The following is an 18,970-nucleotide window of genomic DNA, read 5'->3' as shown; positions in this document are numbered from 1 at the left end:
ATTCTTTTTTTATTACCAATTATCCGGTAATTTTCCTATCCCACAGTTGTCATCATGCCCTTTGAATTTTTTTCTCTCAAGCTTTTTTGCTCCCGTTTATACATATTTACTTCCACGTGTTCTTTCTTGTACCGCTCTTGTTTGCACTTCGTTTCTTTTTCCTTCTCTGAAAGCCACCCACTCAGTAGCCGTCTCTGTGTTCCTTGCTGTTCATCTTCGTTTTTGCTCCTCCACTCGCCGTGACTTCCATCTTGGTGCTGTTCTTTTGTTCTTTACTATATGTTTTATAGTTCTGCTAGATGTTTATCTTCATCATCTTACCCATGGTTCCAGCAATGAATATTCTATCTATTGCATATTTGTCTACGTGTTAGCCATTTACTTCTGCCTTTTGCATATCATCTTTTTTTTGCTTATAATTCTTTCTATTTTTTGCTCAGGTCATCAAACAACAACGTTTTGCTAACTGTTAAAAGTTAGTAAGAGAAACCAATTTCTTTCCATTACCTTTTGCTGATCACTCAAAGTTACGAAGCCGAACCAGTTCTCTGCGACGCTAACTGGTATAAACATGACTCTTACCCATAACTCTTCCATGATACATTTGCTATTTCTGCCCAGTTCCGTTCTTAAGAATGATGCGAACGTCTTTTACTTATTATTTTTTTGCTATGCATATAATCGTTATCTAATGTATATAATGTTTTGGTAACTTACACGTGAAACGATATAATCATCCTTCTGTTTCATATTTTTTATTATCCAATTATAACAACTATTATTTTTATTCATTTTATCGCTTTCCTATAGTTTGTTTGTGACCATGCCGTGAAAACGAAAATATACTTCGTATGAAGAAATGTGTCTACGCAAGAATCATCGTCGTAGGGAAGCTAGGGCGTCTATGCTTGACCCAATGGTTCACACTAAAAATCCAGCTAAACTTCGAAGCAACAATATTGTATCCTCGACTCCAGTATCACTACTTTCTGAGAATCAGCTGTCTGATGCTTCAGAAAACATAAGCCTATCGCTTCCTGTGCTATCCGAAGATGTCCTCAAAACATCTGACATACCTTTAGCAAGTAAGACACTTCGTTTAGTCGTCCATATATATTTCATCTAACAAAGCATTCAGTACACCAATTTTTTTAAAAAAATATATATTGATGTCTTGTCTAAGAATCTTTGTCCACCAATAATGCAGCCTGTTCATCTTCTAACAACCATGTCTGCTGTGATGTTATAAATGGACCGAGTAATGGAGGTATTTATACCTTTGTCAATGCTATAACTTCTCCCACTATTGAATATTTGTTTCGTGCAAATTTTCCTAAATACCTTCGTCCATCTTTTACTTTTTACATCCAGTTCAGCAACAAACAGTCTTTCCTAGCTCTCAAATGACCAGCAACATGCCAAAACAAAATGCTGGTACATATGAAAACTCTATCTATTGCCTACGATACACAATAAATGTATCTATATCTACGACATGTAATTGAATAGTCTCCCATTCTTAGGTCATCAGCAAAAGGTAAAAAAAAAACCAACGGATTGATAGGATTCCTACTCAACCATCTGTTTTACCTGTTGTCCAAAATTATGTTTTTTGTGGTGCTAAACGTTTCTACCTTGAGCCACCTGGTTTTTGTTGTGCTTCCGGTGAAATTCGATTAGTTGAGACAGAGATGCCAGCTCAGTTAGCAAAACTGTACACTGCTAATACTCCTGAAGCAATCGAATTTGGCCAATGTATTAGAAGCTATAATAATATGTTCGCATTCACGTCTCTGGGAGTTCATTCTGATAAAGAGTTGAATAAGAGAGACAGAGGAATCTATGCATTCAGAGTACAGGGCCAAATGTACCATTTTCTCAATCCCCTGGTTCCAATGGACGACCACAAACCATCAAATGTACAGTTATACTATTTTGATACTGAGCATGAAATTGCGAATCGGATGGCCATTTCTAATAAATTTCGAGAAACTATTCTGGAACAGCTGCAGCAAATTCTGGATCACAATCCCTATGCTGTATTTTTTCGCAGTTTAAGAGGCTTTGAAGACATTTATAACCATAAAATTTTCTTAAACTCGCACCCTTCTCTAGACCAGCGTGTGTATAACACTCCAACAATCTCTCAAGTGGCTACCATATGGACAGAAAATGACCTTAATATAGGAGATTCTTCTCAGCATATACAGGTCTATCCAAGGAGTGGTAGACCACAAATCATTAAAGACTACTTTGGATATTATGACACGTTACAGTATCCCTTAATTTTTGCAAGAGGTGAGACTGGATGGCATGAAGGTATACAAAGAATTTTTAAAGATCAGCAGTCTGTACAAGATTCCTTGACATGTCAGGGCCATGATATCCATATAGGCCATTGTTCTTCTGCAGAGGAAATAATTTCAGCTGAGAATGCAGGTAATTAATAAAATATGATATGTCTTATGTATAGTCCTTACTACTATCTTTTTCTCATCCACATAGTCTATCATACCTTTTGACAACTTCATTGTCTTGCACCAGTTTTACAGAAAAGAAAGAAAAAAAGGAACACTGTCTGTCGTGAATACTATTGCTACAAGTTTCAAATGTGCCAAATTGACAAATCCTTGTTATTGCACTGTGGGAGACTCTTCCAGCAATTCTGTATCGATACATATGTGAAGATAGAATCAGCAAGGCTGGATTTTCATCGAAATAGGCAACGACAAATCAGAACAGATGTTTACCAAGGAATTTTAGACAGCATTGCAAATGGAGAAACCTCTGCATCAAACGTTAGTAAACGAATATATTTGCCTGCTTCTTTTATTGGAGGTCCTCGAGATATGAAACGAATATACATGGACGCTATGACCCTGGTTCAAAAGTATGGAAAACCTGACATATTCTTAACAATGACCTGTAATCCAGCTTGGCCTGAGATCAAGAAGCATCTATCTAATGGCGAAGAAGCACACAACAGACCTGATGTAACATTAAGAGTATTTCGCGCCAAACTAGAGATGCTCAGAAATGATATTATCAAAAAAGGGCTTTTTGGCAAAGTTGCAACATACACTTATGTTATAGAATTTCAGAAAAGAGGCCTTCCACATGCACATTTTTTGATAATCCTTGCAAATGGATGCAAATTGGACTCACCTGAAGCTTATGATCGAGTTATATCTGCAGAATTACCGGATCCAGCTTCTTTCCCTTACCTCCATTCTATTGTGGTTGCTCATATGTTGCATGGACCATGTGGAACAACTAATAAAAACAGCCCATGTATGAAACAAAATAGAAAATGCAGATTTGCCTATCCAAAGGAGTTTGCTGAATTCACAAGACATAATAAGGATTCATATCCTCTTTACATGCGCCGTCATAATGGAAACACTGTCACAGCTCATCACTTCCAGTTTGACAATCGTTGGGTTGTTTCCTACAATCCATACTTACTTGCCAAGTATGATTGTCACATCAATGTTGAAGTTTGTTCCACAATTGAAGCTGTTAAATATATTTACAAATATATCTACAAAGGACACTCAAAGATCCTGTATCAGCTTAATGAAGTAGAGAATGATGGAGCAATTGACGAAATAAAAAATTTCCAATCTGGACGTTGGATATGTGCACCTGAAGCAACATGGCGAGTATTTGCTTTCGACCTCAGTAACTTGAATCCATCTGTCATGGCACTGCAGATACATTTAGAAGGAGAACAGTCAATGGTTTTCAATGAAGATGATATTCTGGAGAGAGTTGCAGTGGATGAACGAATGTCACGAACTATGCTGACAGAATTTTTTTGGATGAATAGTGTAGATGCACGTGCACAGGCCCTAAAATGTCTTTATAAAGAATTTCCTCAGCATTTTGTATGGAATGCAACTCACAGAATATGGGAACCGAGACAAAGAAGAAGCACAATTGGAAGACTAACTACAGTGCATCCAACTCAAGGTGAAAAGTACTACTTACGGATGTTACTAAGGCATGTCAAAGGGCCTATGTCTTATGAAAGTCTAAAACACATTGGTTCACGAACAGCTTCAACTTTCAGAGAAGCTGCAGAAATTCTAGGCTTATTAAAGACTGATGATAGTGCAGAACAATGTTTACTTGAAGTTGTACATTCCAGATGCCTTATACTCTCCGTCACTTGTTCGTTCTCATTCTGGTCGATGTACTACCTCCTAATCCAATGTTGCTATGGCAGAAATTTGAACCATACCTGTCTAAAGATATTTCTAGAGACAAGTCTTTATCACCTGAGCAGACAAAACTAAAAGTTCTCCAGCTCATTGACTCTCACCTGCAATATATGGGCAAACATCTTGCTGATTTCAACATAGCTGTCCTTGACACTAATGCCTTTTCCATTCAAAGAGACACACAAGAAATAGAAGCCGAGCTCGACATCAAAGTTTCTGCTGAAGACATAGCATTAGTTGCTCTTCTCAATGATCATCAATGATCTGCTTACAATAAAATCATCAATAGCATTGACAATAACATAGCAGGAGCTTTTTTCATAGATGGGCCAGGAGGAACAGGCAAAACATTCTTATATAAGGTTACTGGCAACTGTGAGGTCTAAAGGCCAAATTGCATTAGCCACAGCATCATGTGGCGTTGCTGCTTCCATTCTTCCAGGAGGACGTACAGCTCACTCTCGATTTAAGATTCCAATTCATGAGGATAATGACAGTGGCTGTAATGTTAACAAACAAAGTAGCAGTGCAAGATTGATCAAGCAAGCCAAACTCATCATCTGGGATAAAGCAACAATGGCCAAAAAATATGCTATTGAGTGCTTTGAGAAGCTACTGAGGGATATAATGGACTCAGATACAGTATTTGGTGGCAAGGTTATCGTATTTGGTGGTGACTTCCGTCAGACATTACCTGTTGTTGTCAAAGGGTACAAAGAAGATTACATTTCTGCCAGCTTGGTAAAATCTTATGTTTGGAACCATCTTGAAAAACTCCGCCTGGTTGCAAACATGCGTGCATATTTAGATAAACCATTTTCAGATTTTCTTTTGAGTCTTGGTAATGGAACTTTGCCTTGCTTTGATGACTCCAGAATAACATTGCCACACTATCTTACAATACCTTTTGTTGATGATCTGTGAGGACTCACAAAAAATTTATTATTTTAAAATCCATTTCGAGCTTATTTAAATATTTAATTACCCATTTATTCTGAATATTATTTTCTAACCTCTTTAGATTTAAATACACGGATTTATAGTTTCGTTATATTTTTTTAAAGTGACTCGTTTCAAAATTTAATTTTTGGAAGCTCGTTAATTGAAAATAGTGAATACGCGTTTGGAGTCAATAATCGATTCGAGAATACAATAAGCTTGGAAAATTAGAGATTTGCAGGATGGACTTAAAATAGGTATTTTTATGTTTAAATACTCAAGTGATAGTTATTAGTACCATCGTTATAAGAATTTCTTGGAGATTGCACTTTATCACGCTTAAATTGGAAATACGCGTTTTCACACGCGCGATTTGATTGAGGGACTTTAGACCCTTATTTTGGGACAATTAAGAATAAATAATATTAATATGATTATGAGTGCATTAAAGGTTTAGTGCACTAGTGAAATGAACGCGAGAGGAATCGAGCACAAAACGTGCGCGTACGCGCACTATTGAAGAGTTGACTTTTTCACCAAATTGGGCCACACATTAAAGGTTCTTAAGAAAGCTTTATTTGAACAAACACTCCCTCTCCTCACTCCAAGAACAGCCGGCCAAGGGAAAGAAAAGAACCAGCCTTGCTCCATCACTTTCTACTCCAAATTCTTGCACCAAATCAAACCAAAATTGAACTACACCTAGTTGAACACTTGGGGATTGTATCTAGCTAAAAAGGGGGAGCTTTTCACGGTACATTTTGCAGCAAGGAAGGCCGAAAGTTCTGTCTTGTTCACCAACACAAGTAAGTGACGATCAACTCTCAAATTCTTGGCCTATGGAAGTTGATTTACACTTATGAGCTTAGATATTCATGTGGGTGGCTTGTTGTTGTTGGAAAATTTTGATTATGGGCTCTATAAACTCCCACTCTTGGGTTGATGGCTGATATGATGCTTGATGATGGATTTAATGTTGGTTTACTGCTCAAATTGGTAGATTAATGGTGCATAACTAGTATAAAATTCAAGGAGTGCATGGATGTAAAGTTTCCAATTCTGCCACTGTTATGATCGTGCCTCTTTTTGTGGAATTTTGAGGTTTTAATGGCTTGTATATGATGTTTATATGTTGTCTAGATGGTGTATAAAGTTTCATCGAAAAATATTGAAGTTTGGTTGGTCAAATGGATTAATCTCGCAAAGCTAGCAAACTTAGAAAATTTTCCCATAATGCTCAGACAGCCTTCTTGTTTCGTCCATAACTCTGTGCTCCGATGTCAAAATCAAGTGCCGCCAGTGGCATTTGAAACTAGACATTCCCAAATTTCCAATGGTATAAAATGTACCCCCCAATTCCACCAGAGTATTCCGTACCAACCATTTAAAGATGACTGTCTGTTTCTCTGTTTTTCTGGAACAAAGTTCAGAAGCTACAAATTGACGCTCGAATTTGAGCTAGTTGTGTGCTGAATCTCAGAACGATTTCTTCTGTGAAATTATAGTTTTATGAATTTATTTTCTAACGCTACCAACTATGCTCAATTCTGAGTTGAATTGAGTGATTTGTTATCAAAATACGGAACCTGCCCTGTTCTTGAAAATCTTAAATTTTAGGCAGAATTGATGCTAGACTTAGTGTGGACTTGTCAATTGAATTTCTTGGAGTTAAAACACTTAAAAAATGTACCATGAATGTTCTTTAGGCTTTTTCTACACAAATGAACTAGGATTTTCCTTGGCCAAATGTTTGGAAATGGAAAAACAAGAAGCTCAAGGCAGTTTTGCCTTAGGATTTTTCGAAACTTTGGTTGTTTGGTTGAATACCTTCCCGAAGGTATTTTTCCTTGAAATTTGATAGAGGGATACCCTTTATATAGGAGTATTATATTGTCAAATTTGGTACCAATTTGAGTCCATTTCGCTGCTCGACTAAATTACCAAAGTTCATGACTCGAGTTTGGAAAACCCTTGTTTCACAAGGGAATTTTGATAACTTTGAGTTGCTATATCTTAGTGCTCAAAACTCCATTTCTCGTTCCGCTTGTTTTGTTGTAAACTTGGATTGCAACTCTAATAGAGTTCCAAATTTCAAAGTAGTTCCAATCAAGTGAATTTTGCCGAATTTTCAATTTGGCCAAAAACCAACTTAAATCTGCCTTATGAACCAAAACAGCGACTTGAGCTTATTTTTGAATGTTCTCCATTTGGAATCTTAGAAAAGTGTATTCTAGGAACTTTTAGTACCTTGGAAGAAGTTTCCAACGGTACCAAGTTTTCCAATTTTTTACTTGTAAAGCGTGAGATACGATTTTTCTAATGTCTCGTATCAAAACTGAAATTTTCCGAATTCCAAGGAAATGGTGTTTTTCAAGTATTCTTTATTCCTTTGATATTACTTGAACGTTTTATATTTGATTTCCAAGATGAAAACTAAATTTCTCTTATACTTTGAAACCCCACTTGAGAGCCTCGATTTAGGATAATTTAGGCTCGTTTCACGAGACTTTCTAAGATTGTACTTTGATACGATCTTCTTTAATAGTAGGGGTTTGTAAATGATAGTCTATTATTATTTGTTCAGGCACACACGAGGACCTTCAAGAGGATCCCACAGTGAATGCCTAAAGCTCCGAGGGACATTTCTTCCTCATTACTTATATTCGTGAGTGTCAAGCGTATGAATACTTGATACAAATTTAATTGTTATGATTGTTTGGAGATTTTGAAAATAGAGGCGAGTGTGTACCTTACCGCACTCGTTCTTATTTGAAATAAATGACTCATGATTCAAATGTACTAAACGAATTATGAATGACTTAATTGAATGAAATGAGATGATTGAATGATTGAATGAAATGAAATGGTATGCTATGGCTGCATACGTCATTGGAGTGAATCTCCTCGATTCTCAAATGTAAATGGGGGACGCCCACACTCATAGGCCGACCCTGGACTCGAGCCGGCATGGGCTTGGTCGGGAACCTTGGCGAGCCATAAGATAAATAAGCTCGACCTAATGAGAGGTCTTGCTTGGCATACTCGTGGAGTATCGCCTTATAATTGTCTTGCGGGCCCGGGAGGTGCACGGTGGACGGAGGGAAGTAAGTGGTGATCTACGGAATGAAAATACCGACCCGGTTGATGGAGTGTCATCGCGGAAAGGTATACGAATAACATTGGCAAAGCAAGTGGAAATTAGCTCCTGAGAGCTCCGATATCCTTGAATTGTTTCTGTTTACTTTTTCGCTCAGATTGTTATTTATTGCAATATTGTTGTTTTACTTGTTAAATTGGGATTGTTACTTGAACAATGTGCTTGCATGTGTGTTCTTGGCCTCACGAGCGTTTTGCTCATCCTATAGATTTATTTTCCTTAACAGGATTTGGGCTTGGAGTGAGATTCGGAGAAATTTCTCTTTTTTGTACTCTTGTAACAGGATTCCAACTCTTTTGTCTAGACTTTTGGGATATTGTATATTTTGGGCTGCATTATGAAAACTCAATGTAAGGATTGGATGATTGTTATATTTCGTTAAACTTGAACGCTTCCGCACTATTTGTCTTTATCTTTTCTGGTTGTTGACTTCTAGCACCACTATAAGCTTGAATGGTGATTGCTTGAATCCTGGCGAGAGTTGGGCAGGCGTCCCGCGGATACCCTTTGGTTCGCCTTAGGGAGAAGTCGGGGCGTCACAGTTGGTATCAGAGCCAGTTGGTATCAAAGCCAGTTGGTATCAGAGCCACGTAGTGATTAAATTTCTAACCTGAAAAGTGCTATTATTTTGCAGGGATGGAAAACAGAAATGGAGTTCCGGCAGCTAACGGGAATGGCCATGCGAATGGTCATGTAGTGCCTCCTAGGCCTATCTACTACCGAACGCTAGGTGGGGGAGCTCGAGTACGCTATTTCTCATCTGACAGATATCCCCGATATTCGTGTAGGTTGACCTTTGCCTACCCGAATCATCTCGTGCTTGCTTTGGACGACGAGCTTCGTCAGTTAGTGGATCTTAACCGGGATTTACAGGCAGAGGTGGACGAGCTTAGACAGATGGTTAGCGCTCATGGAGAGAGGATTGTGGAGCTCGAGGAGGTACTGGAGGGTGAGGTAGCCACATCTGCTGTGGTTCGTGAGGAGCTCCAGAGTACTATGGCTCGACTCACTAGGTTGGGAGAGGAGGTCCGTAGTCGGGCTTCCGACATCTTGACTGATGCTTCTAGATTGGTGGATGAGGCGATGGAGGTAGTTCCGAGCCCTGATCAGGAGGAGGATCCGGAGGAGGTTCCATCCGGTAGTCCTACTGTGGACTAGATATAGATTGATTGACCTTTCTTTTGACCCTTTTGACTAGTACAGCTAGAATTAGCAGGGGTGATGCTAAGTGCTGAGGCCATTGTATTTTGCATGACTGTGTGGCCTGCTTTTGAGGCACTTGCTTTTACTTTAGTCTTCTGTGACTAAAAGTACTCTGGTGGCACCTGTGTGCTATATTTTTGTGACTATCCCATGACTTGCTAATTGCATGAATTTGATATACTAATGAATGTAAATTATTGTTAATTTTAATGTTTTCTTGATTGGTTCCTGCTTTCTGCTTTGCATCGCATAATTGATTTGTTTCTTGCATTAGGCACGCCTGGGTTATGGAAGGACTAAGACGTGGTCGAGGTCGTGGGCGAGGGACTAGACAGGCCCAACCCCAAAGGGATTACCAGGGATCTGCAATTGGACCGACTCAAGGATAGGAAAACATTGAGGGTAACCAAGTGGCTACTGCCATTAATAGGATGACTGATATCCTAGAACGCTTAGCTGATAGACCAGGTCCTGGACCATTTAACCAACCTGGGGGACAGGAAAGAGGGGAGGATAGAGCCTTAGAGAGGTTCTTAAAGTTCAACCCGCCTAAGTTTCTTGGTGAACCCGATCCTGAAATAGCGGAGAATTGGTTAGAGAGGATGACCAACATATTCGTTGCTCTAGACTATTCTGAGGATAGGAGAGTGAATTTCGCTGCTTTCCAATTTGAGGGAGTAGCTCGTGCTTGGTGGGATTTAATAAAAGAAAAATGGGAGAGAGCTCAAACCCCTTGGACCTGGGAGAACTTCACGAGAGAATTTAATGAAAAGTTTCTTCCATCCTTGATTCAAGAAAAGAGAGAGGATGAATTTATTAAGTTGAAACAAGGAGCCCTTAGTGTGGCAGAGTATGAAGGGAAGTTCACTAGATTTTCTAAGTACGCTCCTGAACTAGTAGTCAATGAACAGAAGAGGATTAGACGGTTTGTACAGGGACTTAATGTGGAAATTCAGGAGGGCTTGGTCGCAGCCCAAATTTCTACCTTTACAGAGGCTTTAGAGAAGGCACAAAGGGTTGAGTGTGCAAGACTGCAAGTGAGGGACTTTCACAATAGAAAGAGGAATTTCTCTAGCTCTGCGTCTGGGCAGGCTAGTAAGAGTGCACAACCTTCCAAAATGGGAAGAGGAATGGGAGGAATAAGGGCAATTGGAGCTTCTAGGGGAGCTTTATCCAGAGGAGGTCGCAGTGGACCGGCTCAGGCTAGAGGAGCGTCTTCCACTGGTTCGGTTGTGACTCCTCAAGTTACTTGTGGATACTGTGGTAAATCCAACCACTCTGAAAATGACTGCTGGAGGAAGTTGGGAAAATATTTGTTTTGTGGTAGTGCTGGACATCAAGTCACCAACTGTCCGAAATCACCAAAAATAGGAGGTAATCCTCAGAGACCAAAAAAGTCAACCTCTAAGCAGACCAGTGCCGGAGGAAGTCGATCGAAAGTACTGACTAGGGTGTATGCACTGGATTATCAACAAATCCCTGAAGCGACTGAAGTGGTTGAAGGTACAATTCCAATCTTTCATCGTTTAGCTAGAGTTTTAATTGATTCGGGTGCAACACATTCTTTTGTAAACCCTAATTTTATGAGTGGAATAGATTTGAAGTCAATTAAATTACCGTATGATCTGGAGGTTAAGACACCTACTGGGGATCAAAATTTAACTGCTAACCTGGTGTATAGAGACTGTGGAGTCTGTGTTGGGGAGCGAAAATTATTGGCCGACCTGATAAGTTTAGCCATTAAGGGATATGATGTGATTTTAGGAATGGATTGGCTAGCTCGTTATAATGCCCAGTTGAACTGCCGAACAAAGATTGTAGAATTGTGCATTCCAGGGGAGACAACCCTGAAGTTGGATGTAAGGGTTAAATTGGCTTCGTCTGCACTTATCTCCGAGATTCGGGCTAGAAAATTATTAAGCAAAGGAGTTCAAGGGTATTTGGCTTTTCTTATTAACACCCCTAGTGATAAGGTGAGTTTGGAAGACGTGCCTGTAGTGGAAGACTTTCCAGATATTTTTCCTGAAGAGTTAGAGTCTTTATCCCCCGAACTGGAAATAGCTTTTAAGATTAATGTAATTTCGGGATTGGCACCTATCTCGAAAACGCCATATCGAATGGCTCCAGCGGAATTGAAGGAGTTGAAATTGCAACTGCAGGACTTGTTGGAAAGGGGTTTTATAAAAGAGAGTGATTCTCCGTGGGGAACCCTGATTTTGTTCGTAAAGAAAAAGGATGGGAGTTTAAGACTATGTATAGACTATAGAGACTTGAATGATGTCACAATTAAGAATAAGTATCCGTTGCCTCGCATTGATGAATTGTTTGACCAATTGCAAGGGGCGGTAGTATTTTCGAAGTTGGATTTGAGACAGGGTTATTACCAATTGAGAATTTTGGAGAAGGACATACCCAAGACTGCTTTTAACTCGAGGTACGGGCACTTTGAATTTGCAGTGATGCCATTTGGGTTAACTAATGCTCATGCAGCTTTCATGGATCTAATGCATAGGGTTTTTAAACCTTATCTGGATCAATTTGTGGTGGTCTTCATTGATGACATTTTAGTGTATTCTAAGAATGTGAAACATCATGAGAAACACTTGAGAATTATTTTACAAACCCTGAGGGAACACCAGTTATATGCTAAATTTAGCAAGTGTGAGTTTTGGTTAAAAGAAGTGACTTTCTTGGGACACATAATTTCTAAGGATGGGATTAAAGTGGATCCAGCTAAAATTGAAGCTGTCTCGAAGTGGAAACGACTGGAAAACCCTACTGAGGTTCGGAGTTTTATTGGATTAGCAGGGTATTACCGGAGGTTTATCAAGGATTTTTCTAAAATTGCTGAACCAATGGCCGAGCTGACCAAGAAGAGTGGAAAGTTTATTTGGAGTTCTAAGTGCGAAAAGAGTTTCCAGGAGTTGAAAAGACGTTTAACCAGAGCCCCGGTATTAACTCTACCAAATAGAACGGATAGTTTTGTGGTTTACACAGATGCCTCTAAGGAAGGATTGGGATGTGTTTTAATGCAAAATGACAGGGTAATAGCATATGTCTCTAGGAAATTGAAACCGCATGAAGGGAATTACCCGACCCATGACTTAGAATTGGCAGCGGTGGTATTTGCTTTAAAGAAATAGAGACATTACCTGTATGGAGTGACATTTGAGGTTTTCACTGATCACAAAAGTCTTAAGTACTTATTTTCACAAAAGGAACTGAATTTGAGGCAACGTAGATGGATAGAATTTCTAGAAGATTATGATTGCACTGTAAAGTACAATCCAGGAAAGGCCAATGTAGTGGCCGATGTTTTGAGTCGTCAAGTGCAAATGGATGGATTGATGATTAAGGAACTCCATTTGTTGGAGACAGTTAGTTATTGGAACCCTCGACTGGAATCGAGGAAGGTCATTTTGGGGAATATTGTAATGAATTTCACTTTGTTGGAGCATATCAAAGGATTTCAAGAAAAGGACACTGAAGTGCAAAAATGGTCGAAAAAGGTTGAAAAATGAGAAAAGTCGGATTTTAACCTGGAATCAAATGGTATTTTGAAGTTTCGGAATCGGATAGTGGTGCCAAAAGATGAGGAACTTAAGAAGGAGATTTTAGAAGTGGCACACCGATCGAAGTTTACGGTATATCTTGGAGGGAATAAAATGTACCAAGACTTGAAGAGTCTGTATTGGTGGGAGAATATGAAAAGAGAAATTGCCCAATTTGTTCAGACTTGCTTAGTTTGTCAACAGGTTAAAGTCGAGCATCAGAAACCATCGGGACTTTTACAACCGTTGGACATACCTGAGTGAAAATGGGAAAATATCACCATGAATTTTGTATCAGGATTACCGAGGACACAAAGAGGCCATGATGCTATTTGGGTGATAGTGGATAGACTGACCAAATCAGCTCACTTTCTGCCGATTAACATGAAGTACCCATTGGCGAAGTCAGCTAAGCTATATCTAGATGAAATTATCAGGTTACACGGAATCCCCGTGAGTATTGTGTCCGATAGAGACCCGAGATTCGTATCAAGGTTCTGGCAAAAGATGTAAGAGGTGTTAGGAACTAAATTGAATTTCAGTACCACTTATCATCCTCAGACCAACGGACAATCTGAGAGGACAATCCAAACTCTTGAGGATATGTTGAGGATTTTGGGAAAAAATTGGAGTAAGTTTTTTATTCTGGTGAAATTTGCCTATAATAATAGTTTTCACTCCTCTATACAAATGGCTCCGTATGAAGCACTTTATGGTCGGAAATGTAGGTCTCCGATTTGTTGGGATAAAGTAGGTGAACGAAAGATTTTAGACCCAACTACAATGTCTTGGATCGAGGAAGCTAATGAAAAGGTAAAAGTTGGTACGCCAGAGAATTCAAACCGCACAGAGCCGTGAAAAGAGCTATGCGGATAATCGGAGGAAGGATTTGGAATTTGCGATTGGAGATCTAGTTTTTCTTAAGATTACGCCTTTGAAAACAAGTTTGAAGTCTGGAAATGGAAAGAAACTACAACCGAGGTTTGTAGGGTCTTATAAGATTACCCAGCGCGTGGGGAATGTGGCATACAAGTTGGATTTGCCAATGAGTCTATCTCGAATTCATAATGTGTTCCATGTGTCTATGCGTAAGAAGTATCATCCAGACCCCTCTCCCTCTCACATTTTGAAACCAGAAAGTATTGAAATTGATGAAACTTTGACCTATGAGGAGAAACCGGTGAAACTTCTGGATAGGAAGGTGAAAAAATTGAGAAATAAACAGATATCGTTGGTGAAAGTTCTTTGGAGGAACCACGGTCTAGAGGAAGTGACTTGGGAAGTCGAGGAAGCAATTCGAGAAAAGTATCCAAACCTGTTCACCAATCAAGGTAAATTTCGAAGACGAAATTTTCTTAAGGGGGAGAGGATGTGAGGACTCACAAAAATTTATTATTTTAAAATCCATTTCGAGTTTATTTAAATATTTAATTGCCCATTTATTCCGAATATTATTTTCTAGCCTCTTTAGATTTAAATACATGGATTTATAGTTTCGTTAAATACATGAAATTTGCCTATAATAATAGTTTTCACTCCTCTATACAAATGGCTCCGTATGAAGCGCTTTATGGTCGGAAATGTAGGTCTCCGATTTGTTGGGATGAAGTAGGTGAACGAAAGATTTTAGACCCAACTACAGTGTCTTGGATCGAGGAAGCTAATGAAAAGGTAAAGTTGGTACGCCAGAGAATTCAAACCGCACAGAGCCGTCAAAAGAACTATGCGGATAATCGGAGGAAGGATTTGGAATTTGCGATTGGAGATCTAGTTTTTCTTAAGATTACGCCTTTGAAAACAAGTTTGAAGTCTGGAAATGGAAAGAAACTACAACCGAGGTTTGTAGGGTCTTATAAGATTACCCAGCGCGTGGGGAATGTGGCATACAAGTTGGATTTGCCAACGAGTCTATCTCGAATTCATAATGTGTTCCATGTGTCTATGCTTAAGAAGTATCATCCAGACCCCTCTCCCTCTCACATTTTGCAACCGAAAAGTATTGAAATTGATGAAACTTTGACCTATGAGGAGAAACCGGTGAAACTTCTGGATAGGAAGGTGAAAAAATTGAGAAATAAACAGATACCGTTGGTGAAAGTTCTTTGTAGGAACCACGGTCTAGAGGAAGCGACTTGGGAAGTCGAGGAAGCAATTCGAGAAAAGTATCCAAACCTGTTCACCAATTAAGGTAAATTTCGAGGACGAAATTTTCTTAAGGGGGAGAGGATGTGAGGACTCACAAAAAATTTATTAATTTAAACTCCATTTCGAGTTTATTTAAATATTTAATTGCCCATTTATTCCGAATATTATTTTCAAGCCTCTTTAGATTTAAATACATGGATTTATAGTTTGGTTATATTTTTTTAAAGTGACTTGTTTCAAAATTTAATTTTTGGAAACTCGTTAATTAAAAATAGTGAATACGCGTTTGGAGTCAATAATCGATTCGAGAATACAATAAACTTGGAAAATTAGAGATTTGCAGGATGGATTTAAAATAGGTATTTTTATATTTAAATACTCAAGTGATAGTTATTAGTACCATCGTTATAAGAATTTCTTGGAGATTGCACTTTATCGCGCTTAAATTGGAAATACGCGTTTTCACACGCGCGATTTGATTGAGGGACTTTAGACCCTTATTTTGGAATAATTAAGAATAAATAATATTAATATGATTATGAGTGCATTAAAGGTTTAGTGCACTAGTGAAATGAACGCGAGAGGAATCGAGCACAAAACGCGCGCGTACGAGCACTATTGAAGAGTTGACTTTTGCACCAACTTGGGCCACACATTAAGGGTTCTTAAGAAAGCTTTATTTGAACAAACACTCCCTCTCCTCACTCCAAGAACAGCTGGCCAAGGGAAAGAAAAGGACCAGCCTTGCTCCATCACTTTCTACTCCAAATTCTTGCACCAAATCAAACCAAAATTGAACTACACCTAGTTGAACACTTGGGGATTGTATCTAGCAAAAAAGGGGGAGCTTTTCACGGTTCATTTTGCAGCAAGGAAGGCCGAAAATTCTGTCTTGTTCACCAACACAAGTAAGTGACGATCAACCCTCAAATTCTTGGCCTATGGAAGTTGATTTACACTTATGAGCTTAGATATTCATGTGGGTGGCTTGTTGTTGTTGGAAAATTTTGAATGTGGGCTCTATGAACTCCCACTCTTGGGTTGATGGCTGATAAGATGCTTGATGATGGATTTAATGTTGGTTTAGTGCTCAAATTGGTAGATTAATGGTGCATAGCTAGTATAAACTTCAAGGAGTGCATGGATGTGAAATTTTCAATTCTGTCCCTGTTATGATCGTGCCTCTTTTTGCGGAATTTTGAGGTTTTAATGACTTTTATATGATGTTTATATGTTGTCTAGATGGTGTATAAAGTTTCATCGAAAAATATTTAGGTTTGGTTAGTCAAATGGATTAATCTCGCAAAGCTAGCAAACCTGGAAAATTTTCCCGTAATGCTCAGATAGCCTTCTTGTTTCATCCATAACTCTGTGCTCCGATGTCAAAATCAAGTGCCGTCAGTGGCATTTGAAACTAGACATTCCCAACTTTCCAACGATATAAAATGTACCCCCTAATTCCACCCGAATATTCCGTACCAACCATTTAAAGATGACTGTCCTGTTTCTCTGTTTTTCTGGAACGAAGTTCAGAAGCTACAACTTGAGGCTCGAATTTGAACTAGTTGTATGCTGAATCTCAGAACAATTTCTTCTGTGAAATTATAGTTTTATAAATTTATTTTCTAACGCCACCAACTATGCTCAATTCTGAGTTAAATTGAGTGATTTGTGATCAAAATACGGAACCTGCCCTGTTCTTGAAAACCCTAAATTTTGGGCAGAATTGATGCTAGACTTAGTGTGGACTTGCCAATTGAATTTCTTGGAGTTAAAACACTTACCAAATGTGCCATGAATGTTCTTTTGGATTTTCCTACACAAATGAACCAGGATTTTCCTTGGCCAAATGTTTGGAAATGGAAAAACAAGAAACTCAAGGCAGTTTTGCCTTAGGATTTTTTGAAACTTTGGTTGTTTGGTTGAATACCTTCCTGAAGGTATTTTTCCGTGAAATTTGATAGAGGGATACCCTTTATATAGGAGTATTATATTGTCGAATTTGGTACCAATCCAAGTCCATTTCGCTGCTCGACTAAATTACCAAAGTTCATGACTCGAGTTTGAAAAACCCTTGTTTCACAAGGGAATTTTGGTAACTTTGAGTTGCTATATCTTAGTGCTCAAAACTCCGTTTCTCGTTCCGCTTGTTTTGTTGTAAACTTGGATTGCAACTCTAATAGAGTTCCAAATTTCAAAGGCTAGTTCCAATCAAGTGAATTTTGCCGAATTTTCAATTTGGCCAAAAACCAACTTAAATCTGCCTTATGAACCAAAATAGCGACTTTGAGCTTATTTTTGAATGTTCTCTATTTGGAATCTTAGAAAACTGTATTTTAGGAACTTTTAGTACCTTGGAATAAGTTTCCAACGGTACCAAGTTTTCCAATTTTTGACTTGTAAAGCGTGAGATACGATTTTTCTAATGTCTCGTATCAAAACTGAAATTTTCCGAATTCCAAGGAAATGGAGTTTTTCAAGTACTCCTTATTCCTTCGATATTACTTGAACATTTTATACTTGATTTCCAAGATAAAAACTAAATTTCTCTTGTACTTTGAAACCCCACTTGAGAGCCTCGATTTAGGATAATTTAGGCTCGTTTCACGAGACTTTCTAAGATTGTACTTTGGTACGATCTTCTTTAATAGTAGGGGTTTGTAAATGATAGTCTATTATTATTTGCTCAGGCGCACACGAGGACCTTCAAGAGGATCTCACAGTGAATGCCTAAAGCTCCGAGGGACATTTCTTCCTCATTACTTATATTGGTGAGTGTCAAGCGTATGAATACTTGATACAAATTTAATTGTTATGATTGTTTGGAGATTTTGAAAATAGAGGCGAGTGTGTACCTTACCGCACTCGTTCTTATTTGAAATAAATGACTCATGATTTGAATGTACTGAACGAATTATGAATGACTTAATTGAATGAAATGAGATGATTGAATGATTGAATGAAATGAAATGGTATGCTATGGCTGCATACGTCGTTGGAGTGAATCTCCTCGATTCTCAAATGTAAATGGGGGACGCCCACACTCATAGGCCGACCCTGGATTCGAGCCGGCATGGGCTTGGTCGGAAATTTTGGCGAGCCATGAGATAAATAAACTCGACCTAATGAGAGGTCTTGCTTGGCATACTCGTGGAGTATCGCCTTATAATTGTCTTGTGGGTCGGGAGGTGCACGATGGACGGAGGGAAGTAAGTGATGATCTACGGAATGAAAATACCGACCCGGTTGACGGAGTGTCATCGCGGAAAGGTATACGAATAACATTGGCAAAGCAAGTGGAAATTAGCTCCTGAGAGCTCCGATATCCTTGAATTGTTTCTATTTACTTTTCCGCTCGGATTGTTATTTATTGCAATATTGTTGTTTTACTTGTTAAATTGGGATTGTTACTTGAACAATGTGCTTGCATGTGTGTTCTTGGCCTCACGAGCGTTTTGCTCACCCTGTAGATTTGTTTTTCTTAACAGGATTTGGGCTTGGAGTGAGATTTGGAGGAATTTCTCTTTTGTGTACTCTTGTAACAGGATTCCAACTCTTTTGTCTAGACTTTTGGGATATTGTATATTTTGGGCTGTATTATGGAAACCCGATGTAAGGATTGGATGATTGTTATATTTCGTTAAGTTTGAACGCTTCCGCACTGTTTGTCTTTATCTTTTCTGGTTGTTGACTTCTAGCACCGCTATAAGCTTGAATGGTGATTGCTTGAGTCCTGGTGAGAGTTGTGCAGG

At 38.7% G+C, this 18,970-nt stretch overlaps 2 protein-coding genes across 2 annotated transcripts; both read left to right on the top strand.

Annotated features, from left to right (window-relative positions):
* Positions 1-859: 859 nt before the first annotated feature.
* On the top strand, positions 860-4,486 carry LOC113759832. Its single transcript, XM_027302409.1, has 5 exons — positions 860-1,085; positions 1,208-1,267; positions 1,681-2,439; positions 2,545-4,139; positions 4,229-4,486. Exons 1-5 carry the CDS (start codon positions 860-862, stop codon positions 4,484-4,486), a joined length of 2,898 nt encoding a protein of 965 aa, XP_027158210.1.
* Positions 4,487-4,547: 61 nt separating this feature from the next.
* LOC113759831 (ATP-dependent DNA helicase RRM3-like) lies at positions 4,548-5,147 on the top strand. The gene has a single exon (XM_027302408.1). The coding sequence runs from the start codon at positions 4,548-4,550 to the stop codon at positions 5,145-5,147; it is 600 nt and encodes a 199-aa protein (XP_027158209.1).
* Positions 5,148-18,970: the final 13,823 nt, after the last annotated feature.

The sequence above is a fragment of the Coffea eugenioides genome, chromosome 2 (assembly GCF_003713205.1).
Source record: "Coffea eugenioides isolate CCC68of chromosome 2, Ceug_1.0, whole genome shotgun sequence".
NCBI classification, from domain to species: Eukaryota; Viridiplantae; Streptophyta; class Magnoliopsida; order Gentianales; family Rubiaceae; genus Coffea; species Coffea eugenioides.
Note: the sequence above shows the minus strand (reverse complement) of the source record. Positions and strands in the feature narration are given on the sequence as shown.